Source organism: Salmo salar, chromosome 25 (assembly GCF_965601325.2).
Source record: "Salmo salar chromosome 25, fSalSal1, whole genome shotgun sequence".
NCBI classification, from domain to species: domain Eukaryota; kingdom Metazoa; phylum Chordata; class Actinopteri; order Salmoniformes; family Salmonidae; genus Salmo; species Salmo salar.
The window spans coordinates 40,377,999-40,403,524 of NC_138315.1; the positions used below are offsets into that span (position 1 = coordinate 40,377,999).

Below are 25,526 nucleotides of genomic sequence, written 5' to 3' on the forward strand. Positions count from 1 at the left end.
CAGACTAATTCTTCTTTAGTTAGTTAGTTAGTTTTTTGTTTAGAAAATAATTTCTCCTCAGAAGCGACAGTTTCAGGGATGGTAAACAGCTTGCCATATCTGTATCAGGGAACTGGACAGAAGCGACAGTTTCAGGGATGGTAACAGATTGTCATATCTGTATCAGGGAACTGGACAGAAGCGACAGTTTCAGGGATGGTAAACAGATTGCCATATCTGTATCAGGGAACTGGACAGAGCGACAGTTTCAGGGATGGTAAACAGATTGCCATATCTGTATCAGGGAACTGGACAGAGTGACAGTTTCAGGGATGGTAAACAGATTGTCATATCTGTATCAGGGAACTGGACAGAGCGACAGTTTCAGGGATGGTAAACAGATTGTCATATCTGTATCAGGGAACTGGACAGAGCGACAGTTTCAGGGATGGTAAACAGATTGCCATATCTGTATCAGGGAACTGGACAGAGCGACAGTTTCAGGGATGGTAACAGATTGTCATATCTGTATCAGGGAACTGGACAGGAGGGACAGTTTCAGGGATGGTAAACAGATTGTCATATCTGTATCAGGGAACTGGACAGAGCGACAATGTCAGGGATGGTAAACAGATTGTCATATCTGTATCAGGGAACTGGACAGAGCGACAGTTTCAGGGATGGTTAACAGATTGTCATATCTGTATCAGCGAATTGAACAGAAGCGACAGTTTCAGGGATGGTAACAGATTGTCATATCTGTATCAGGGAACTGGACAGAGCAACAGTTTCAGGGATGGTAACAGATTGTCATATCTGTATCAGGGAACTGGACAGAGCAACAGTTTCAGGGATGGTAACAGATTGTCATATCTGTATCAGGGAACTGGACAGAGCGACAGTTTCAGGGATGGTAAACAGATTGCCATATCTGTATCAGGGAACTGGACAGAGCGACAGTTTCAGGGATGGTAAACAGATTGTCATATCTGTATCAGGGAACTGGACAGAGCGACAGTTTCAGGGATGGTAAACAGATTGTCATATCCGTATCAGGGAACTGGACAGGAGGGACAGTTTCAGGGATGGTAACAGATTGTCATATCTGTATCAGGGAACTGGACAGAGCGACAGTTTCAGGGATGGTAAACAGATTGTCATATCTGTATCAGGGAACTGGACAGAAGCGACAGTTTCAGGGATGGTAAACAGATTGTCATATCCGTATCAGGGAACTGGACAGGAGGGACAGTTTCAGGGATGGTAACAGATTGTCATATCTGTATCAGGGAACTGGACAGAGCGACAGTTTCAGGGATGGTAAACAGATTGTCATATCTGTATCAGGGAACTGGACAGAGCGACAGTTTCAGGGATGGTAAACAGATTATCATATCTGTATCAGGGAACTGGACAGAGCGACAGTTTCAGGGATGGTAAACAGATTGTCATATCTGTATCAGGGAACTGGACAGAGCGACAGTTTCAGGGATGGTAAACAGATTGTCATATCTGTATCAGGGAACTGGACAGAGCGACAGTTTCAGGGATGGTAAACAGATTGTCATATCTGTATCAGGGAACTGGACAGAGCGACAGTTTCAGGGATGGTAAACAGATTGTCATATCTGTATCAGGGAACTGGACAGAGCGACAGTTTCAGGGATGGTTAACAGATTGTCATATCTGTATCAGGGAACTGGACAGAGCGACAGTTTCAGGGATGGTAACAGATTGTCATATCTGTATCAGGGAACTGGACAGGAGGGACAGTTTCAGGGATGGTAAACAGATTGTCATATCTGTATCAGGGAACTGGACAGAGCGACAGTTTCAGGGATGGTAAACAGATTGCCATATCTGTATCAGGGAACTGGACAGAAGCGACAGTTTCAGGGATGGTAAACAGATTGTCATATCTGTATCAGGGAACTGGACAGAGTGACAGTTTCAGGGATGGTAAACAGATTGTCATATCTGTATCAGGGAACTGGACAGAGCGACAGTTTCAGGGATGGTAAACAGATTGTCATATCTGTATCAGGGAACTGGACAGAAGCGATAGTTTCAGGGATGGTAAACAGATTGTCATATCTGTATCAGGGAACTGGACAGAGCGACAGTTTCAGGGATGGTAAACAGATTGTCATATCTGTATCAGGGAACTGGACAGAGCGACAGTTTCAGGGATGGTAAACAGATTGTCATATCTGTATCAGGGAACTGGACAGAAGCGACAGTTTCAGGGATGGTAAACAGATTGTCATATCCGTATCAGGGAACTGGACAGAGCGACAGTTTCAGGGATGGTAAACAGATTGTCATATCTGTATCAGGGAACTGGACAGAGCGACAGTTTCAGGGATGGTAACAGATTGTCATATCTGTATCAGGGAACTGGACAGAGCGACAGTTTCAGGGAGGGTAAACAGATTGCCATATCTGTATCAGGGAACTGGACAGAGCGACAGTTTCAGGGATGGTAAACAGATTGTCATATCTGTATCAGGGAACTGGACAGAGCGACAGTTTCAGGGATGGTAAACAGATTGTCATATCTGTATCAGGGAACTGGACAGAGCGACAGTTTCAGGGATGGTAACAGATTGTCATATCTGTATCAGGGAACTGGACAGAGCGACAGTTTCAGGGAGGGTAAACAGATTGCCATATCTGTATCAGGGAACTGGACAGAGCGACAGTTTCAGGGATGGTAAACAGATTGTCATATCTGTATCAGGGAACTGGACAGAGCGACAGTTTCAGGGATGGTAAACAGATTGTCATATCTGTATCAGGGAACTGGACAGAGCGACAGTTTCAGGGATGGTAAACAGATTGCCATATCTGTATCAGGGAACTGGACAGGAGGGAGTGGTGATTCAAATACAGCAGTTCTGTAACATCTTTAATTGAGCCTCTCATTCTCCTTAATTGCCGGCCTCAACACGTTACGGAAAGAGGTGAACTGTATTGGAATCTGGGGACAGGTCGTCTGGATACTGGACAGCCAATAAATTGGCAAATTGGAAACATCTTTAGCGGACAACAGTTCTTCAGGGCTTGAACAAAAAAAGCGGTTTGCGATTTGGTTCATACTGGTGAACCGGCGTTTGAGTTGTGTGGTTGTAATATCTCTGGTGTATCTTGGCATGCATCATTCAAGACTACATTTAACTTGTGTGCAGCGCAATGGACATGTAACGCACAATATCTCAGGAAAGACTGTCTGGGTTGACTCCGTAAAGGAAACCAGAGGAGGTTAAAGTGCATTATACCAGTGATTCTGTTGGCACAACAAGGGAGGAAGCATTTGGAAATGGAGGGGCAGCATAGTTTCCCTCCCACTGTAACACACCCTGTCTAACCTCTGTGACCTCTGACCTGTCCAGGGTCCAACATCCTGTTGGCGAGAATGGCTACCCGGAAGGCTAAGCCGAACGGACAGTACTTCCTGAGGTCAGAGGAAGTGGACGACTTCATCAGGGACCAGACGGTGACCAGCCTACCAGGTGAGGCACTACAGCAGCACCTGCTGGCCGCACACACACCACACACACACCACACATCAACCACACACACATCACACACACAGTTACTCTGCAACTGATGATCATCTTTCTTGTGCATCTCCAGAATATAAACTGTCCTTCTCTACACCCTCCATCTCTCCTTCTCCCACAGGTGTGGGCCGTTCTATGGCTGGTAAACTGGCATCTCTGGGTGTGAGGTCATGTGGGGACCTGCAGCAGGTGTCTCTGCAGCGGCTGCAGAAGGAGTTTGGCCCTCGCACCGGTCAGACCCTCTTCAGGTTCTGCCGAGGTCTGGACGACCGGCCCGTCCGTAGCGAGAAGGAGAGGAAGTCTGTCTCGGCTGAGATGAACTACAACATCCGCTTCACACAGGTCCGTACCTGTTTAATCCGGTTTACACTGGTCCGTACCTGTTTAATCCGGTTTACACAGGTCCGTACCTGTTTAATCCGGTTTACACTGGTCCGTACCTGTTTAATCCGGTTTACACTGGTCCGTACCTGTTTAATCCGGTTTACACTGGTCCGTACCTGTTTAATCCGGTTTACACTGGTAAGAGCTTGTTTGATCTGGTCCACGCAGGTCATAACTGGTTTATACTGATCAAAACTGGGGCTTATTCAAGGAGGCAGAATATTCAGATTGTTCAGAATGGGATATTTCCTGAAGAACAGACATTCTTCTTTGCCTGTTCAAAGTGACAGGCTTTTCTATCACTTTCTCCATTCTCTCTTTCTCTAAATTCTCTCCATCTCACCAGGTGGACGAGGCGGAGTCGTTCCTGACCAACCTGTCCATTGAGGTGCAGAAGCGACTGCAGGGGGCGGGGCTTAGGGGTCGCAGGCTGACCCTAAAGGTCATGGTCTGTAAGGCAGGGGCCCCGGTGGAGCCATCCAAGTACAGTGGTCATGGCACCTGTGACAATTTGGCTAGGTGAGCGAGACAAATGGACACGGTGACCGTGTCCGAATACCCATAAATAGTAGGCTCTTGTGGTATGCGAAAATTTAACATTTTATAGTATGTAAAATGAAGTATGCTTTAAATACCAGGATGTCATACTCATTTCAGCTCTTCATCTAGTACATTTAGCTGCACACTGTTGAGGAAGAGCATCGTCTTTTCACCCTCACGTGTGTTTGACAAGCTGATAATCAGAATTGAGGACACTCTACATAAATAAACGAATGGCGGGAAATCAACGCATTCTCAGTATGGATCAGCCTAGGATGTTATCTGTTGCTCATTCTCAGTATGGATCAGCCTAGGATGTTATTTGTTGCTCATTCTCAGTATGGATCAGCCTAGGATGTTATCTGTTGCTCATTCTCAGTATGGATCAGCCTAGGATGTTATCTGTTGCTCATTCTCAGTATGGATCAGCCTAGGATGTTATTTGTTGCTCATTCTCAGTATGGATCAGCCTAGGATGTTATCTGTTGCTCATTCTCAGTATGGATCAGCCTAGGATGTTATCTGTTGCTCATTCTCAGTATGGATCAGCCTAGGATGTTATTTGTTGCTCATTTCAGCCTAGGATGTTATCTGTTGCTCATTGTCAGTATGGATCAGCCTAGGATGTTATTTGTTCCTCATTCTCAGTATGGATCAGCCTAGGAAGTTATTTGTTCCTCATTCTCAGTACAGATCAGCCTAGGATGTTATTTGTTCCTCATTCTCAGTACGGATCAGCCTAGGAAGTTATTTGTTCCTCATTCTCAGTACAGATCAGCCTAGGATGTTATTTGTTCCTCATTCTCAGTACAGATCAGCCTAGGAAGTTATTTGTTCCTCATTCTCAGTACAGATCAGCCTAGGATGTTATTTGTTCCTCATTCTCAGTACGGATCAGCCTAGGATGTTATTTGTTCCTCATTCTCAGTATGGATCAGCCTAGGATGTTATTTGTTCCTCATTCTCAGTATGGATCAGCCTAGGATGTTATTTGTTCCTCATTCTCAGTATGGATCAGCCTAGGAAGTTATTTGTTCCTCATTCTCAGTACGGATCAGCCTAGGATGTTATTTGTTCCTCATTCTCAGTATGGATCAGCCTAGGAAGTTATTTGTTCCTCATTCTCAGTACGGATCAGCCTAGGATGTTATTTGTTCCTCATTCTCAGTATGGATCAGCCTAGGAAGTTATTTGTTGCTCATTCTCAGAATGGATCAGCCTAGGAAGTTATTTGTTCCTCATTCTCAGTACGGATCAGCCTAGGAAGTTATTTGTTGCTCATTCTCAGTACGGATCAGCCTAGGAAGTTATTTGTTGCTCATTCTCAGTATGGATCAGCCTAGGAAGTTATTTGTTCCTCATTCTCAGTACGGATCAGCCTAGGATGTTATTTGTTCCTCATTCTCAGTACGGATCAGCCTAGGATGTTATTTGTTCCTCATTCTCAGTACGGATCAGCCTAGGATGTTATTTGTTCCTCATTCTCAGTATGGATCAGCCTAGGATGTTATTTGTTCCTCATTCTCAGTATGGATCAGCCTAGGATGTTATTTGTTCCTCATTCTCAGTATGGATCAGCCTAGGAAGTTATTTGTTCCTCATTCTCAGTACGGATCAGCCTAGGATGTTATTTGTTCCTCATTCTCAGTATGGATCAGCCTAGGAAGTTATTTGTTGCTCATTCTCAGTATGGATCAGCCTAGGAAGTTATTTGTTCCTCATTCTCAGTACGGATCAGCCTAGGAAGTTATTTGTTGCTCATTCTCAGTACGGATCAGCCTAGGAAGTTATTTGTTGCTCATTCTCAGTACGGATCAGCCTAGGAAGTTATTTGTTGCTCATTCTCAGTACGGATCAGCCTAGGAAGTTATTTGTTGCTCATTCTCAGTACGGATCAGCCTAGGAAGTTATTTGTTGCTCATTCTCAGTATGGATCAGCCTAGGAAGTTATTTGTTGCTCATTCTCAGTATGGATCAGCCTAGGAAGTGATTTGTTCCTCATTCTCAGTACGGATCAGCCTAGGATGTTATTTGTTCCTCATTCTCAGTACGGATCAGCCTAGGAAGTTATTTGTTGCTCATTCTCAGTATGGATCAGCCTAGGAAGTTATTTGTTCCTCATTCTCTCAGTATGGATTAGCCTAGGATGTTATTTGTTCCTCATTCTCAGTATGGATCAGCCTAGGATGTTATTTGTTGCTCATTGCATTTGTTTTTTGTTTTTTATAAAAAAAAGTATGTTCTAAATAATTTGTGGTACAATTAGTACACAGTATGTAGTTTTAGTAAATAGTAGGCAAGACAGATTTCAGACACATCCTGGAACACACTGAGGGGACATAATTGAGTGTCTTCCTCTTCTCTCTCTCTCTCTCTCTCCTCTTCTCCTCTTTTCTCTTCTCCTCTTCCTCTCTCCTTTACCCTCCTCTCCTCTACCCTCCTCTCCTCTTTCCCCCTCTCTCCTCTCTCAGGTCAGTGACCCTGGCCCAGCTTACAGACTGTGGTCATCTGATAGCCAGTGAGGTCATCAAGCTGTTCCACACAATGAGGCTGAAGGTGCAGGACATGAGGGGGGTGGGCCTCCAGGTGCAGCTCCTCGAGGGGGCCCACTCCGTCCCCAAGGACCCCTCGTGCCCTAAAACATGCTCCATCAGAGACAAGATACTGGCCCAGCGCCCCCCTGCCCAACATAACCACACAGGTGTGTGTGTGTGTGTGTGTGTGTGTGTGTGTGTGTGTGTGTGTGTGTGTGTGTGTGTGTGTGTGTGTGTGTGTGTGTGTGTGTGTGTGTGTGTGTGTGTGTGTGTGTGTGTGTGTGTGTGTGTGTGTGTGTGTGTGTGTGTGTGTGAGCTCTTGTTAGTGGTTACCTCAAGGAGCCAGTCATCGAGCCATAGAACGACCTCTGCTGTCTCTCTCCCTTCAGATTCGCTACCTAATACCGCCATTACATGCACCAATCAGGAGAAGAGTTCCTCTGCCAGAGTCCTGCCCCCCTTCTCCACTCCCCGCCCTACATCGCCTGCTGAGCCAATCCCAGGGACGAGTAAAGGAGAGCCGCCACCCTCTACACGCACACCTAACCATGTTGGTACACACCTTAACCTCAGCATCGAGGTCTCCCCTCCCTCACAGGTACTTCACCCCTAGTTCAACAGTGCATTGCTCTTATTGAAAAACCATTTGGTTGGCTATGTTTTTGAAGCATCATTTCAAGTCCAATCAAATTGTATTTGTCACATGCTCCGAATACAACAGGTACCTTACCGTGTAGCAGCAGTGTAGAAACAAGGGGGGAGGGGGGAGGTCAATGTAAATCATCCAGGTGGCCATTTGATGAATAGTTCAGCGGTCTTATGGCTTGGAGGTAGAAGCTGGAAAGGAGCCTTTTGGCCAGTAAAATCACCCTCACACACATGTTTCCCAGGATACATGTTGTATGTGTGTCCATGTGTGTCTGTGTCCATGTCAGGTGGACCGGTCAGTGTTGGAGGCCTTGCCTGCAGAGTTGAGAGAACAGGTGGAGCACTCCTGGACCCACAGACACACAGAGAGAACCCACAACGGGTCACACCAACACCCCCTTCACCCGTACCCCTCCTCCCCTGGCCCCTCTTCTCCTCTCTCTTCCTGTTCATCTTCCCCTCTACCCTCTCCTGTAGGAGGACTAGTGATTCAGATCCCCAACCAGCCTGGACAGACCGGCTCCACAGGCATCATCCTGGAACTGCCTGACTTCTCCCAGGTACACACACACCCACAAACATTCTCATTAACACCAACACCCCCTATAAACACACACATATTGTCTCTCTGTGTGGGTGTGGGTGTGTGTGTGTGTGTGTGTAGGTTGACCCAGAGGTGTTTGCAGCACTCCCCAGAGAACTCCAGGAGGAGCTGCGTTCAGCGTACGGCCGCAGAGAGAACGCCCAGGCCCAGGGGATCATGGGTAAGACTGCAGACCAAAGTAGTGCAGAATACAGTATATCTATCCAATAATATACACTTAGTTTACCAAACATTAAGAACACCTTCCTAAGAAGAATGGTCCACACCCCCCACCCCAGAACAGCCTCAATTCGTCAGGGCATGGAGTCTACAAGGTGTTGAAAGCTTTCCACAGGGATGCTGGCCCATGTTGACTCCAATGCTTCCCACAGTTGTGTCAAGTTGGCTGGATGTCATTTGGGTGGTGGACCATTCTTGATACACACGGGAAACTGTTGAGTGTGAAAAACCCTGCAGCATTGCAGTTCTTGACTCAAACCAGTGTGCCTGGCACCTACTACCATACCCCATTCAAAGACACTTAAATATTTTGTCTTGTCCATTCACCCTCTGAATGGCACACATACACAATCCATGTCTCAATTGTATCAAGGCTTAAAAATCCTTCTTTAACCTGTCTCCTCCCCTTCACAAACACTGATTGAAGTGGATTTAACATGTGACATTAATGAGGGATCATAGCTTTCACCTGGATTCCCCAGTCAGTCTGACATGTAAAGAGCAGGTGTTCTTAATGTTGTGTACACTCAGTGTATAATAATAATAATATAATATAGAATATATATGCCATTTAGCAATACACTGGAAAGAACCGGAGAACCGACCAATGATCAAATTAAACTTTCATTGCATTGCCCCCTTATCTCTCTCTTTCCTTCTCTACCTTTCACTCCTTCCCTCGCCTTGCTTGTCCACCCCTCCCCTCTCTCTTTCTCTGTAGCAGACCAGAGGAACCCCCTGTTGCATCTGAAGCATGTGGGGGTGGGTCGGATGAAGCGCTGCTACAAGAATGCCAACAATAGCCCTGCCAAGAAAGGCCCCTCCCCTCTAAAGAGGCCCCGCCCACCAGGAAACAGCCCGGCCAAAGACCTACCACACGTGCTCAGATCCAGGGACCTACCCAATGGCCTCAAGGTGAGCCCCTAAGCACTTATCCAAGGTAAGTTTTCTGTTTTCTGATTAATTAATGATGCATAGTGATTGAACTGGCCTGAACTGACCCCCATCCAGCTGGAGACTGGACCTTCCACCTCCTCCCTACAGCAGGACGACCCAGAGACTCTGTCCAAGTTCACCCCTCACCCTGAACCCACCCTCGCTGGAGCCTGTGATTTCATGGACATCCGAACACTACTCAGAGAATGGGTCACTACCATCTCAGGTACAGAATGGGGGGAGTGGGTTGTTTACTACCATCTATGGAAAAAGGGGGACATTTGCTGCCATAGTACAGTCGTGGGCAAAAGTTTTGAGAATGACACAAAAATTAATTTTCACAAAGTCTGCTGCCTCAGTTTGTATAATGGCAATTTGCATATACTCCAGAATGTTATGAAGAGTGATCAGATGAATTGCAATTAATTGCAAGTCCCTCTTTGCCATGCAAATGAACTGAATCCCCCAAAAAAACATTTCCACAGCATTTCAGCCCTGCCACAAAAGCACCAGCTGACATCATGTCAGTGATTCTCTCGTTAACACAGGTGTGAGTGTTGACAAGGCTGGAGATCACTCTGTCATGCTGATTGAGTTCGAATAACAGACTGGAAGCTTCAAAAGGTGCTTGGAATCATTGTTCTTCCTCTGTCAACCATGGTTACCTGTCAACCATCATTGCTTTGCACAAAAAGGGCTTCACAGGCAAGGATATTGCTGCCAGTAAGATTGCACCTAAATCAACCATTTATCGGATCATCAAGAACTTCAAGGAGAGCGGTTCAATTGCTGTGAAGAAGGCTTCAGGGCGCCCAAGAATGTCCAGCAAGCGCCAGGACCGTCTCCTAAAGTTGATTCAGCTGCAGGATCGGGGCACCACCAGTACAGAGCTTGCTCAGGAATGGCAGCAGGCAGGTGTGAGTGCATCTGCATGCACAGTGAGGCGAAGACTTTTGGAGGATGGCATGGTGTCAAGAAGGGCAGCAAAGAAGCCACTTCTCTCCAGGAAAAACATCAGGGACAGACTGATATTCTGCAAAAGGTACAGGGATTGGACTGCTGAGAACTAGGGTAAAGTCATTTTCTCTGATGAATCCCCTTTCCGATTGTTTGGGGCATCCGGAGACCATTCATGTGTGGGGTTGCTTCTCAGCCAAGGGAGTGGGCTCACTCACAATTTTGCCTAAGAACACAGCCATGAATAAAGAATGGTACCAACACATCCTCCGAGAGCAACTTCTCCCAACCATCCAGGAACAGTTTGGTGATGAACAATGCCTTTTCCAGCATGATGGAGCACCTTGCCATAAGGCAAAAGTGATAACTAAGTGGCTCGGGGAACAAAAAAACATCGATATTTTGGGTCCATGGCCAGGAAACTCCCCAGACCTTAATCCCATTGAGAACTTGTGGTCAATCCTCAAGAGGCGGGTGGACAAACAGAAACCCACAAATTCTGACAAACTCCAAGCATTGTTTATGCAAGAATGGGCTGCCATCAGTCAGGATGTGGCCAAGAAGTTAATTGACAGCATGCCAGGGCGGATTGCAGAGGTCTTGAAAAAGAAGGGTCAACACTGCAAATATTGACTCTTTGCATCAACTTCATATAATTGTCAATAAAAGCCTTTGACACTTATGAAATGCTTGTAATTATACTTCAGTATTCCATAGTAACATCTGACAAAAATATCTAAAGACACTGAAGCAGCAAACTTTATAGAAATTAATATTTGTGTCATTCTCAACTTTTTGCCACAACTGTAGTTGTGTTTTTGACTGTGTTGAAGATGTAGTACTGTGTTTTTCTAAGTACTTTTCCCCCCTCAGACCCTATGGAGGAGGACATTCTGCAGGTAGTCAAGTACTGCACTGATCTGATCAACGACAAAAATCTAGAGAAACTTGCCCTGATCATCAAGTACATGAAGAGGTACAGTCCATTTGTGGTCTAACTCTCCCCTCTTCACCTCTGTCTCAGTGAGGGACCACTCGGCCATGGTCAAATAGGACCTGTTTGGGGATCTAGGATCATACTACCCCCATTGTTGAGATTCCATTTCAATTAGTGCTTTTCTCTTTTTCTCATGTGTGTTTAGTTTATTAGATATTCAAGTGTGTTAGGCCTAAGGCATATCTTATGTCATGGCAGGTTGATGCAGCAGTCTGTGGAGTCTGTATGGAGCATGGCCTTTGACTTCATCCTGGACAACGTGCAGGTGGTGGTACAGCAGACCTACGGCAGCACTCTGAAGATCACGTAGGAGAGGGCAGCACTCTGAAGATCACGTAGGAGAGGGCAGCACTCTGAAGATCACGTAGGAGAGGGCAGCACTCTGAAGATCACGTAGGAGAGGGCAGCACTCTGAAGATCACGTAGGAGAGGGCAGCACTCTGAAGATCACGTAGGAGAGGGCAGCACTCTGAAGATCACGTAGGAGAGGGCAGCACTCTGAAGATCACGTAGGAGAGGGCAGCACTCTGAAGATCACGTAGGAGAGGGCAGCACTCTGAAGATCACGTAGGAGAGGGCACGGCAGGCTCTGGCCAAGTCTCAAATCACACCCTATTCCCCATATAGTGCACTGGTCAAAGGTATTATACTAATATGTGGAGGATAGAATGCCATTTGAGATTCAGTTTTGCTCCTCCTGCTCCTGTTTGTTGTGCCACTGTTACATCATCTTACTATTACATCATGATCCTGTGGGAGGAGCTAGGTCAAATCATGATGTCTGTGATCTTCAGCACGGAAAGTCGGAGTTCTAGAAAGATGCCAGAGTTTCAGAATTGTTCTCTCCTTGCGTCATCACAGTGAAAGAGTTCTGTGTCATTGTGACATCAACACAACAACCCTCTGTCACTTTGACATCAGCAGAGCCTAACCTGCCTTCTGTTGTGACGTCGTCATAACACACGTCAGCAGAACAGAGCACCGATATCGGCTGCACTACACTTTGAAAAATCAAACTTGGCCCATCACACAATGTCCAACTTTCCATGGGTCGGAGGGGGAGGGGCAGGAACCCTCCTCCTGTAGCCCCTATTGGTCAGGACCCACTGAAAGTCATGAGTAATGGCAGAGTTGGCCACTAGGTCTGTGAATATGCCAATCGTCCCAGTATAGGACAGACTGAGACATAGAGATGGCCATGGAATCTCTTTGCTGTCTCCACTGCGTTATTCCTCGTTCTTTGACATGCAGGGTTTGGAAGCAGAAAGCAGAGACCTCTTCCAGTCTTCTGGATTCTGTTTCTTTTCACTCTCTCTGCTTTGCACCAGTTGTTCTGTTACTCTCTGCTTTGCACCAGTTGTTCTGTTACTCTCTGCTTTGCACCAGTTGTTCTGTTACTCTGCTTTGCACCAGTTGTTCTGTTACTCTCTGCTTTGCACCAGTTGTTCTGTTACTCTCTGCTTTGCACCAGTTGTTCTGTTACTCTGCTTTGCACCAGTTGTTCTGTTACTCTCTGCTTTGCACCAGTTGTTCTGTTACTCTCTGCTTTGCACCAGTTGTTCTGTTACTCTCTGCTTTGCACCAGTTGTTCTGTTACTCTCTGCTTTGCACCAGTTGTTCTGTTACTCTCTGCTTTGCACCAGTTGTTCTGTTACTCTCTGCTTTGCACCAGTTGTTCTGTTACTCTCTGCTTTGCACCAGTTGTTCTGTTACTCTGCTTTGCACCAGTTGTTCTGTTACTCTCTGCTTTGCACCAGTTGTTCTGTTACTCTCTGCTTTGCACCAGTTGTTCTGTTACTCTCTGCTTTGCACCAGTTGTTCTGTTACTCTCTGCTTTGCACCAGTTGTTCTGTTACTCTCTGCTTTGCACCAGTTGTTCTGTTACTCTCTGCTTTGCACCAGTTGTTCTGTTACTCTCTGCTTTGCACCAGTTGTTCTGTTACTCTCTGCTTTGCACCAGTTGTTCTGTTACTCTCTGCTTTGCACCAGTTGTTCTGTTACTCTGCTTTGCACCAGTTGTTCTGTTACTCTCTGCTTTGCACCAGTTGTTCTGTTACTCTCTGCTTTGCACCAGTTGTTCTGTTACTCTCTGCTTTGCACCAGTTGTTCTGTTACTCTCTGCTTTGCACCAGTTGTTCTGTTACTCTCTGCTTTGCACCAGTTGTTCTGTTACTCTCTGCTTTGCACCAGTTGTTCTGTTACTCTAAGCTTTGCCACCTCCTCGGCCTCAGAAGTATCTGCAAACTGACACAGACTCAAAAACACCCTGTCTGGGACATTGGTTTGTACCTTTCCTCTGCAAAAAAAAAGTGCCATTGTAAATAGTGTTTTCAACGCCGCCTCTTGTTCATTTTACAAAGAAAAGGCTTGTTTTTTTAAATATACTTTTTTCCCTTTTTTTTCTTGTATTGTTTACAAGTAGTGTGTTATTAACGGTTAGTTCTCGTGTGTGGGTGGGTGGGTGGCGGTGGCGTGACAGCATGGAAACCGGAAGCTGGCCAAATCCCTTATGTTGATTTTTGATGTAACTTGTATTTAGTTAAGACATGGAATCTCAAGGGTCTGAAGTGCCTTCCTGTCCTTCAACTACACTGATGAGAGAATACTGGAGAAAGCAATACCATATGGCTTTGGATTGCTACTACGTAACAAGTGCAGATATCTGAAAGGAGTTGAGGAAGCTATTTCAGACTATTGTGATGCACCCAGACTCTCCTGTCAATGCTTTCTGTGACATCACATAAAATGGTAATTCTCTCTTGTGACCTCACAACGTCACACCTATTTCTGACATCACATAAATCTGCATTTGTTGCAACCCCAAAAAAAGAACTGACAGTTCTCTCATTGTGACATACGCAGTGGGTTTGAAATGGCTCCTACTGAACCTGACCCACGATCATATAACAGTTAGTATACTGGTGAAATGAATGTAGCTGTAAACACGGGAGACGCAGACAACCTGTGATTCTGACTTCATTACATTCAAATTTGTATGCTGTGGTCTCTGAGTGACTGTAAAATACTTTTCCTGTCATCTGCCATAACTCTTCGAAAGCTAAGGGCCAGAAGAAAAGATCTAATTGGTCAGTGTACCTGTCTATCATGACTGACCCATGCCTGAAGACCTGAAGCTGTGACATCATTTGTATGTTTTCTAAGAAATTGATAATAAACTTGGAATTAATAAAAGCCTTGATCAAATCAAATTGTATTGGTCACATACACTTATTTAGCAGATGTTATTATGGGTGTAGTGAAATGCTTGTGTTTCTAGCTCCAACAGTGCAGTAATATCTAACAAGTCACAACAATACACACAAACCTAAAAGTAAAAGACTATATTAAGAAATATATAAATATTAGGATGAACAATGTCAGAACGGCATTGACTAGTATACAGTACATACTGTACATATGAAATGAGTAAAACTGTATGTAAACATTTATTAAAGTGACTAGTGATCCATTATTAAAGTGACCAGTGATTCCATGTCTAGGTATAGGGGCAGCAGACTCGAAGGTGTAGGGATGAGTAGCCGGGTAGTGATGGCTATTTAACAGTCTGATGGCCTTGAGATTGAAGCTGTTTTTCAGTCTCTCGGCCACAGCTTTGATGCACCTGTACTGAAAGGAAAGTAAACCTTGAACTTATTGCAGTTAGGTGGTCACACAGACATAACTTTTTGCCAAACTGGACAGGGGCTAGCCCATTGTGAACTGTCAATAAATACTAACTAATAATATGCTAGCATTTGGTGCCTGGTTCAAGACGGGCTTGCTTATAAACTTTTTGGTTGTTACATAATAAAAATGCAATGTAATGAAAAAGTATCCTAACTAAGCTACTACAGTCTCATTGGTGGTAACTGGACTTTATTTACCTGTGACTTACTTTTTTTAACGAAATCAATTTCAAATTACGATAACAAACAAACAGGACATCACTACAAGTATATTTTCTTAAGAAACAAAATAACATTAAAGTAAAGCAAATAAACAAAATAAGAAATACAAATTCCTATACATTAATTGCCAGTTACAACAGTTTAAAAAGTTAAATAAAATAAACTGAAAAAGGTCAGGGGCTACAATTGTATAAACCTATGATGTAAGAATACTTTTGTTGTGGACTAATCCTAGAGATTTTATAAAATATTTGGCATTTGGGGACAGATTTCAAATCTTAGTTTTTCCACCATTAATGTTTCCCATGGGAAATGTTAGAAACACTTCAAATAAGGGCTGTGTTTCATGTAGGCTTACCCTGGTGTGACCTAACCGTGTAAATCTCTCTAGGACAAGGTAACCTTCATCAATATATTCACCTATATTTACCCCCCAAAAAATGTAATGCTAATTATCTGCTAATATGGCTATAATAAAGAACTACAAATTCCATGATGATCTGGACGGGACTGCCGAACCGAGGCAAAGGGAAGAATCTCTGGATTAACTATCTAATGTTAACAAAATATAGTAATGAATAAATTGGCTACGTTTCTTTAAATGGGAAATTCTGTGAACTGTCTTGTGCAAGTTTTAAATGGACACAAAACCTGTTAGCAAAGGTGTCAGCTAGAGATGACGTGCAGGAGCTTGCAGGGATTTACAGTTTTGTATGTCTACTTTGATGCTAATTAGCATTTTTTTAATCTGCGAGTGAATATAGCCGAATATATTGATAAAAGTCACCTTGTCCAAGAGAGATTTACATGGTTATCAAAACGTCACGCCAGGGTAAGCCTACACAAAACATTTCCCTGTTTTACCGCTAGGTTTTATGGGTGTTATGACACCTCTACTGTGGGGCTCTATAAGGCACAAGATGCAGTGCTGTATCATGAATACAGTCACAGGTAAATGGCGTTATTTGGCCGACACAATAGCGGCCACCGACCACTACCCTAGGGTCTGGCAAATCACTGTTGAAGGTAGTGCACCACATGATGCAGTCCACACCATGTATCATTCACATCATCAGCCCTCATGTGCTGAGAGTTTGGAGCTTCACCAGCTACACTGCCCACCACACCACCATCCTCAACCTCCCTCCACAACCTCCCTCCCAGGTTAGTTTTGGTTACCCTCCCTACTCCCATCCCCAGGACAGGCCTGGGACCCTCCTACCCCCCATGGCTGCCCCAACCCTACAAGAGGAGCCACACCAAGGTCTCCTCTGCACACCCAGAATGGAACATTGGCAGCAACTCTGGTCCCCTGCAGCAGCTCCACTCCTTTGGCGGGAGCTTCATCAGGGTGGACTGAGCTCGGTCAACACTGCTCTCCCAGTTCCCACCCCAGCCACTGCATCCAGCGATTTGAGGGAAGTCTGTCAAATGCTCAGTCTGCTCTGCTCTCACGTGGTTGGCCAGGGACCTTGGAAAAGTCTCAACTCACTCAACAAATAGTTGCAGATGACCCTATGCCTGTTAGCTCTTATGGCAATGAGGTACATTTCATTTATTTAACATTTGTTTAACTAGGCAAGTCAGTTAAGAACAAATTCTTATTTATTGTGTCCATAAACCAGAATACACATTTATTTGTTGCTGGGATTTACCCCCCTCTGCTGCCATGGTGGATGCTATTGGTGCTATATCTGAGTGTTTAACACCTTTTCTGTCTTCTGAGTTGGTCATTTTAGGGGATTTGAATCTGGGTTGGCTATCCCCGGCCTCAGATCAGTGGAAGAGTATATGCATTGATTTTAATCTGACTCAATTAATCTCAAAACCCACATGGCTAAATGTGAAAACCCCTGTTAACTCTTCATTGCTTGATTTCATTCTTACTAATAACCCCCATAAATATTTGTCTAGTAGAGTATTTGCATATGATCTCAGTGATCATTGTCCCATAGTATGTATTAGAGATATGAAACAGCAAAATACTAATCTTGTTTAATTAAGGAGATACATTTTTTTGGTTTTCTGCTCAAGGGGTTTTCCATGCCATTTAGCCACTGTCTCCTGTATTACTGACCCTGAGTTGGATCTAGAACATTTCTCCTTTATATTCATTCCTCTGGCAGATAAACACGCCCCTTTTAAACAATTCCGTGTCAAAGATAGATCTAACCCTGGGTTTTCTTCAGAAATATCTAAGCTCATTCAGTAGAGAAATCAGGCCTGGGCCAAAGCAAGGAAAACTGACTCTGTAGTGGACTTGCAATCTTTCAGACAATTGAGAAACAGATGTACTATCTTGATTATGAAAGCAAAATAAAGCTACTTTTTAAGCGCCATCTTTGACTCTGCTGGTGATCCTTCTACATTCTGGAAAAAAGTAAATGCACTGACAAGTACAAATTCAACTTCTTCCCTGTCTAAGCAAGTTCTGTCTGACTGGCATCATAACTGAGAAGAATGGGATAAGTGATTATTTTTAATAATCATTTTTTATCTCTGTAGGGTTTCTATTTGAGAGAAACGGTGGTGTAGTTGACCCGGGTCAGTCAATCGACTACTCTTCCCTCTGCCAGCCGCTAGCTGACTCGACAGTTAACCTGTCAACTTCTAGTGAAGCTTTGTTTTCATTTCAACAATTTACTATCCGTGATGTATTAGATGCCCTGCTTAAGATTGATGTAAAACAAATGTGCTGATATGCTTGATCCATTTTTGCTGATGCTCTCTGCCCCTCAGATTTTTGAATTATTAACCCATATGTTTAATCTGCCAATTATATCTAGTACTTTCCCCAAGGTTTGGAATGTGACCCATCTACTCTCCCTTCACAAAAGTGGTGACCCTTGTGACCTAAATAATTATCGGCCTATTTCGAAACCTTCTTGCCTAAATACAATTTTACAATCTTTGATTAACTCTCAGCAAAGATCGTTCTTATCTTTGAAAAATATTCTAAATGTACATCAGTCGAGTTTTAGACCAGGTCATAGCACTATCTCTGCTGCATCCCTAGATAATAAATGATGTGGTTAACTGTATGGATAAAAGGCAACATTGTGCTGTCCTCTTCATTGACCTGTCAAAGGCTTTCCATAGTGTTGATCACTCACTGCTAATTCAGAGGCTTTCCTCAATTGACCTGGACCAGGCTGCATGTAACTGGTTTAAAAATTACTTGACAGATAGAACTCAATGTGTATCTACTGATGGTATTAAATCAGGTTTCCTGGATATTAAGAAATGTGTCCTGTAGGCGTCGATTCCAGGTCCTGTACTTTTTACTGGTTACATTAACAATATCGACTTGTCTGTAAAAAAAAAACTGTAACCTGCACTTGTATGCCGATGATACTGTTGTATCTGTTATTGTCCCATGGTTGACCAGGCTCTATCTGAACTACAGCCTGCCTTCATTGTATTATGATACTGTTGTGTCTATTGTCCCCATGGTTGACCAGGCTCTATCTGAACTACAGTCTGCCTTCATTGTATTATGATACTGTTGTGTCTGTTATTGTCCCCATGGTTGACCAGGCTCTATCTGAACTACAGTCTGCCTTCATTGTATTATGATACTGTTGTGTCGTATTGTCCCCATGGTTGACCAGGCTCTATCTGAACTACAGTCTGCCTTCATTGTATTATGATACTGTTGTGTCTGTTATTGTCCCACGGTTGACCAGGCTCTATCTGAACTACAGTCTGCCTTCATTGTATTATGATACTGTTGTGTCTGTTATTGTCCCCATGGTTGACCAGGCTCTATCTGAACTACAGTCTGCCTTCATTGTATTATGATACTGTTGTGTCTGTTATTGTCCCCACGGTTGACCAGGCTCTATCTGAACTACAGTCTGCCTTCATTGTATTATGATACTGTTGTGTCTGTTATTGTCCCATGGTTGACCAGGCTCTATCTGAACTACAGTCTGCCTTCATTGTATTATGATACTGTTGTGTCTGTTATTGTCCCCATGGTTGACCAGGCTCTATCTGAACTACAGTCTGCCTTCATTGTATTATGATACTGTTGTGTCTGTTATTGTCCCCATGGTTGACCAGGCTCTATCTGAACTACAGTCTGCCTTCATTGTATTATGATACTGTTGTGTCTGTTATTGTCCCCATGGTTGACCAGGCTCTATCTGAACTACAGTCTGCCTTCATTGTATTATGATACTGTTGTGTCTGTTATTGTCCCCACGGTTGACCAGGCTCTATCTGAACTACAGTCTGCCTTCATTGTATTATGATACTGTTGTGTCTGTTATTGTCCCCATGGTTGACCAGGCTCTATCTGAACTACAGTCTGCCTTCATTGTATTATGATACTGTTGTGTCTGTTATTGTCCCCATGGTTGACCAGGCTCTATCTGAACTACAGTCTGCCTTCATTGTATTATGATACTGTTGTGTCTGTTATTGTCCCATGGTTGACCAGGCTCTATCTGAACTACAGTCTGCCTTCATTGTATTATGATACTGTTGTGTCTATTGTCCCCATGGTTGACCAGGCTCTATCTGAACTACAGTCTGCCTTCATTGTATTATGATACTGTTGTATCTGTTATTGTCCCCATGGTTGACCAGGCTCTATCTGAACTACAGTCTGCCTTCATTGTATTATGATACTGTTGTGTCTGTTATTGTCCCATGGTTGACCAGGCTCTATCTGAACTACAGCCTGCCTTCATTGTGTAACAGAAAAACTTTATTGACCTGAAATTAGTATTGAATACAGGTAAAACTAAGTATAAGTTGTTCTCTAGAGCGCTTAATTAAAAGTAACTCTGATGATTTTACCATATGTACTCTGGCTGGTGTCCATATTGATCGTGTCTGTGCTTACAGATATCTGGATAGATGAAAAACTATCTTTTAAAAAGCATATTGACGAGTTAGTTAAGAAGCTGAGAATAAAAATGGGCTTCTATAGAAATAGGTCCTGCCTCTCGCTAAATAGTAGAAAGCAGATTATTCAGTCGACATTCCTATCGGTCCTAGACTATGGCGACATCGATATGAACGCAGCTGCCACTTAATTTAAGCCGTTAGATGCAGTTTATCACACCTCACTGCGCTTTATTACGGGCGACAATTTGAATACTCATCACTGCATTCTCTACCAGAAAGTTGGTTGACCCTCTTTGCAATGTATGAAACCTTTGTGACATCAATGTTTTCATTTATAAAGCCCTTTTACAAAAGGTCCCACATCCGGTCTCAGGCTAACTCTGGAAAATCCTTTGGTCTCTACGGAGTTAGGTAAATCAGCTTTTAGTGTTCTTGCAACTTATTTTTGGAACAATCTTCAAAATGTTCTTAAATGTGATGTTCTGGGGCCTCTAGGGTAATTCAGAAAGACGATTGAGGACCTTATTACTGATGAATGTGTTTGTTTTGGTGCCTCTAGGAAGCTGATTGAGGACCTTATTACTGATGAATGTGTTTCTTTATGACCCTGTTTTTGATGTGTGTATTTTTTGTAATTTATGTAATTCAGGGCTCATCTGTAAAAGAGACCATGGTCTCAGTATGACTCCATGATGAAATAAATGTGAATATATACACACATACAATGCCTTTGGAAAGTATTCCGACCCATTGACTTTTTCCAATTTTTTTAGGTTACAGACTTATACTAAAATTGATTAAATTGTTATTTTTTCTCATCAATCTACACAATGCCCCATAATGACAAAGCAAAAACAGGTTTTTTGAAATGTCATGCCAGTTTATAAAAATACAAATAACAGAAATATCACATTTACAATAGTCTTCAGACCCTTTACTTAGTACTTTGTTGAAGCACCCTTTGCAGCGATTACAGCCTCGTCTTCTTGGGTATGACGCAACGAGCTTGGCACACCTGTATTTGGGGAGTTTCTCCCATTCTTCTCTGCAGATCCTCTCAAGCTCTGTCAGTTTGGATGGGGAGCGTTGCTGCAGCTATTTTCAGGTCTCTCCAGAGATGTTAGATCGGGTTCAAGTCTGGGCTCTGGCTGGGCCACACAAGGACATTCACCCGAGACTTGTCCCAAAGCCACTCCTGTGTTGTCTTGGCTGTGTGCTCAGGTTCGTTGTCCTGTTGGAAGGTGAACCTTCGTCCCAGTCTGAGGTCCTAAGAGCTCTGGAGCAGGTTTTCATCAAGGATCTCTCTGTACTTTGCTCCGTTCATCTTTGCTGAAAACATCCCCACAGCATGATGCTGCCACCATCATGCTTCACCATATGGATGGTGCCAGGTTTCCGACAGACGTGATGCTTGACATTGTAGCCAAAGAGTTAAATCTTGGTTTCATCAGACCAGAGAATCTTGTTTCTCATGGTCTGAGAGTCTTTAGGTGCCCTTTGGCAAACTCCAAACGGGCTGTCATGTGCTTTTTACTGAGGAATGGCTTCCATCTGGCCACTCTACCATAAAGGCCTGATTGGTGGAGTAATGCAGAGAGGGTTGTCCTTCTGGAAGTTTCTCCCATCTCCACAAAGGAACTCTAGAGCCCTGTCAGAGTGACCATCGGGATCTTGGTCACCTCCCTGACCAATGCCCTTTTCCCGCGATTGCTCAGTTTGGCCGGGCGGCCAGCTCTAGGAAGAGTCTTGGTGGTTCCAAACTTCTTCCATTGAAGAACGATGGAGGCCACTGTGTTCTTGTTGACCTTCAATGCTGCAGACATTTTTTGGTACCCTTCCCCAGATCTGTGCTTCGAAACAATCCTGTCTCAGAGCTCTACGGACAATTCCTTCAACCTCATGGCTTGGTTTTTGTTCTGACATGCACTATCAACTGTAGGACCTTCTATAGACAGGTGTGTGCCTTTCCAAATCATGTCCAATCAATTGAATTTACCACAGGTGGACTCCAATCAAGTTGTAGAAACATCTCAAGGATAATCAATGGAAACAGGATGCACCTGAGCTCAATTTCGAGTCTCATAGCAAAGGGTCTGAATACTTATGTAAATAAGGTATCTGTTTTTTTTATACTATTTTAAATTATTCTACAATGTAGAAAATAGTAAAAATATAGAAAAACCCACACACACACACAAACCTACACACACACCCTACCGGTCAAAAGTCAAACACCAGTCTCAACGTCAACAGTGAAGAGCCGACTCCGGGATGCTGGCCTTCTAGGCAGAGTTGCAAAGAAAAAGCCATATCTCAGACAGGCCAATAAAAAGAAAAGATTAAGATGGGCAAAAGAACAGACACTGGACAGAGGAAGTCTGCCTAGAAGGCCAGCATCCCGGAGTCACCTCTTCACTGTTGACGTTGAAACTGGTGTTTTGCGGGTACTATTTAATGAAGCTGCCAGTTGAGGACTTGTGAGGCATCTGTTTCTCAAACTAGACATTCTAATGTACTTGTCCTCTTGCTCAGTTGTACACCGGGGCTTCCCAGTCTTTCTATTCTGGTTAGAGCCAGTTTGCGCTGTTTTGTGAAGGGAGCACTACACAGCGTTGTATGAGATCTTCAGTTTCTTGGCATTTTCTCACATGGAATAGCATTCATTTCTCAGAACAAGAATATACTGACGAGTTTCAGAAGAAAGTTCTTTGTTTCTGGACAATTTGAGCCTGTAATCGAACCCACAATTGCTAATGCTCCAGATATTCAACTAATCTAAAGGCCAGTTTTATTGCTTCTTTCATCAGCACTGAAGTTTTCAGCTGTGCTAACATAATTGCAAAAGGGTTTTCTAATGACCAATTAGCCTTTTAAAATGATCAACTTGGATTAGCTAACACAACGTGCCATTGGAACACAGGAGTGATGGTTGCTTATAATGGACCTCTGGACGTCTATGTAGATATTCCATTAAAAATCAGCCCTTTCCATCAACAATAGTCATTTACAACATTAACAATGTATTTCTGATCAATTTGATGTTATTTTAAATGGACAAATCAATGGGCTTTTCTTTAAAAAATAAGGACATTTCTAAGTGACCCCAAACTTTTCAACGGTAGTGTACATATATAAAGTACCAGTCAAAAGTTTGGACACACCAACTTATTCAAGGGTTTTTCTTTTTAATCACAATTTTATACATTGTAGAATAATAGTGAAGACATCAAAACTATGAAATTACACATCTGGAATCATGTAGTAACCAAAAAAGTGTTACTCAAATTTTATTTTAGATATTAGATTCTTCAAAGTAATCACCATTTGCACACTCTTGACATTCTTTCAACCAGCTTCACCTGGAATGCTTTTCCAACGGTCTTGAAGGAGTTCCCACATATGCTGAGCACTTGTTGACTACTTTTCCCTCACTCTGCGGTCCAACTCATCCCAAACCATCTCAATTGGGTTGAGGTCGGGTGATTGTGGCCAGGTCATCTGATGCAGTACTCCATCACTCTCTTTCTTGGTCAAATAGCCCTTACACAGCCTGGAGGTGCGTTGGGTCATTGTCCTGTTGAAAAACAAATGATAGTCCCACTAAGTGCAAACCAGATGGGATGGCGTGTCGCTGCAGAATGCTGTGGTAGCCATGCTGGTTATGTGTGTGCCTTGAATTCTAAATAAATCAGAGACAGTGTCACCAGCAAAGCACCCTCACACCATCACACCTCCTCCTCCATGGTTCCCGGGGGGAACCACACATGCGGAGATCATCTGTTCACCTACTCTGCGTCCCACAAAGACACGAAGGTTGGAACCAAAAATAGCAAATTTGGACTCATCAGACCAAAGGAGAGATTTCCACCGGTCTAATGTCCATTGCTCATGTTTCTTGGCCCAAGCAAGTCTCTTCTTGTTATTGGTGTCTTTTAGTAGTGGTTTCTTTGCAGCAATTCAACCATGAAGGCCTGATTCACACAGTAATTCTCCTCTGTGAAGTAAAGCATTCATTTGGGCTGCAATTTTTGAGGCTGCTAACTCTAATGAACTTATCCTCTGCAGCAGAGGTAACTCTGGGTCTTCCTTTCCTGTGGCGGTCCTCATGAGAAGAAGTTTCATCATTGCACGTGATGGTTTTTGCGACTGCACTTGATGAAACTTTCAAAGTTCCTGAAATGTTCCGTATTGACTGACCTTCATGTCTTAAAGTAATGATGGACTGTCGTTTCTCTTTGCTTATTTGAGCTGTCCTTGCCATAATATGGACTTGGTCTTTTACCAAATAGGGCTATCTTCTGTATACCACCCCTACCTTGTCACAACACAACTGATTGGCTCAAACGCATTAAGAAGTAAAGAAATTCCACAAATAAACTTTTAACAAGGCACACCTGATAATTGAAATGCATTCCAGGTGACAACCTCATGAACCTGATGGAGAAAATGCTGAGTGACAAGGCAAAGGGTGTCTACTTTGAAGAATCTCAAATATAAAACATATTTTGATTTGTTTATCACTTTTTTGGTTACTACATGATTCCATGTATCTTATTTCATAGTTTTGATGTCTTCACTATTATTCTACAATGTAGAAAATAGTAAAAATAAAGAAACCTTTGAATGAGTAGGTGTGTCCAAACTTTTGACTGGTAACGAACGTTACTATATATATATACAGTTGAAGTCGGAAGTTTACATACACTTAGGTTGGAGTCATTAAAACTCGTTTTTCAACCACTCCACAAATTTCTTGTTAACAAACTATAGTTTTGGCAAGTCGGTTAGGACATCTACTTTGTGCATGACACAAGTGATTTTTGTTTACAGACAGATTATTTCACTTATAATTCACTGTATCACAATTCCAGTGGGTCAGTGAGAGCAATTTCCAAACACCTGAAGGTACCATGTTAATTTCTACAAACATTAGTAAACAAGTATAAACACCATGGGACCACACAGCCATCATACTGCTCAGGAAGGAGACGCATTCTGTCTCCTAGAGATAAATGTACTTTTGGTGCGAAAAATGCAAATCAATCCCAGAACAACAGCAAAGGACCTTGTGAAGATGCTGGAGGAAACAGGTACAAAAGTATCTATATCCACAGTAAAACAAGTCCTATGTCGACATAACCTGAAAGGCCGCTCAGCAAGGAAGAAGCCACTGCTCCAAAACCGCCATAAAAAAAGCCAGACTACGGTTTGCAACTGCACATGGGGACAAAGATCGTACTTTTTGGAGAAATGTCCTCTGGTCTGATGAAACAAAAATAGAACTGTTTGGCCATAATGACCATCGTTATGTTTGGAGGAAAAAGGGGGAGTCTTGCAAGCCGAAGAACACCATCCCAACCGTGAAGGACGGTGGTGGCAGCATCATGTTGTGGGGGTGCT

The 25,526-nt window shown here is 43.5% G+C and overlaps 1 protein-coding gene across 2 annotated transcripts in view; it reads left to right on the plus strand.

Annotated features, from left to right (window-relative positions):
- Positions 1-13,610, plus strand: part of LOC106586740 (translesion synthesis protein REV1) — a 79,360-nt gene extending 65,750 nt beyond the window's left edge. Inside the window, exons 10-20 of one of the 2 annotated variants that reach the window (XM_082969152.1) lie at positions 3,372-3,491; positions 3,664-3,884; positions 4,273-4,445; positions 6,938-7,167; positions 7,390-7,598; positions 7,936-8,208; positions 8,313-8,412; positions 9,193-9,386; positions 9,483-9,633; positions 11,238-11,340; positions 11,560-13,610. In XM_082969152.1, the coding sequence (XP_082825278.1) occupies positions 3,372-3,491; positions 3,664-3,884; positions 4,273-4,445; positions 6,938-7,167; positions 7,390-7,598; positions 7,936-8,208; positions 8,313-8,412; positions 9,193-9,386; positions 9,483-9,633; positions 11,238-11,340; positions 11,560-11,671 (1,886 nt within the window). In that variant the 3' untranslated portion in view covers positions 11,672-13,610. The remainder of the gene's footprint in view (positions 1-3,371; positions 3,492-3,663; positions 3,885-4,272; positions 4,446-6,937; positions 7,168-7,389; positions 7,599-7,935; positions 8,209-8,312; positions 8,413-9,192; positions 9,387-9,482; positions 9,634-11,237; positions 11,341-11,559) is intronic. The other variant, XM_082969153.1, reaches the window with a different exon arrangement.
- The last annotated feature ends 11,916 nt before the right edge of the window (positions 13,611-25,526 follow it).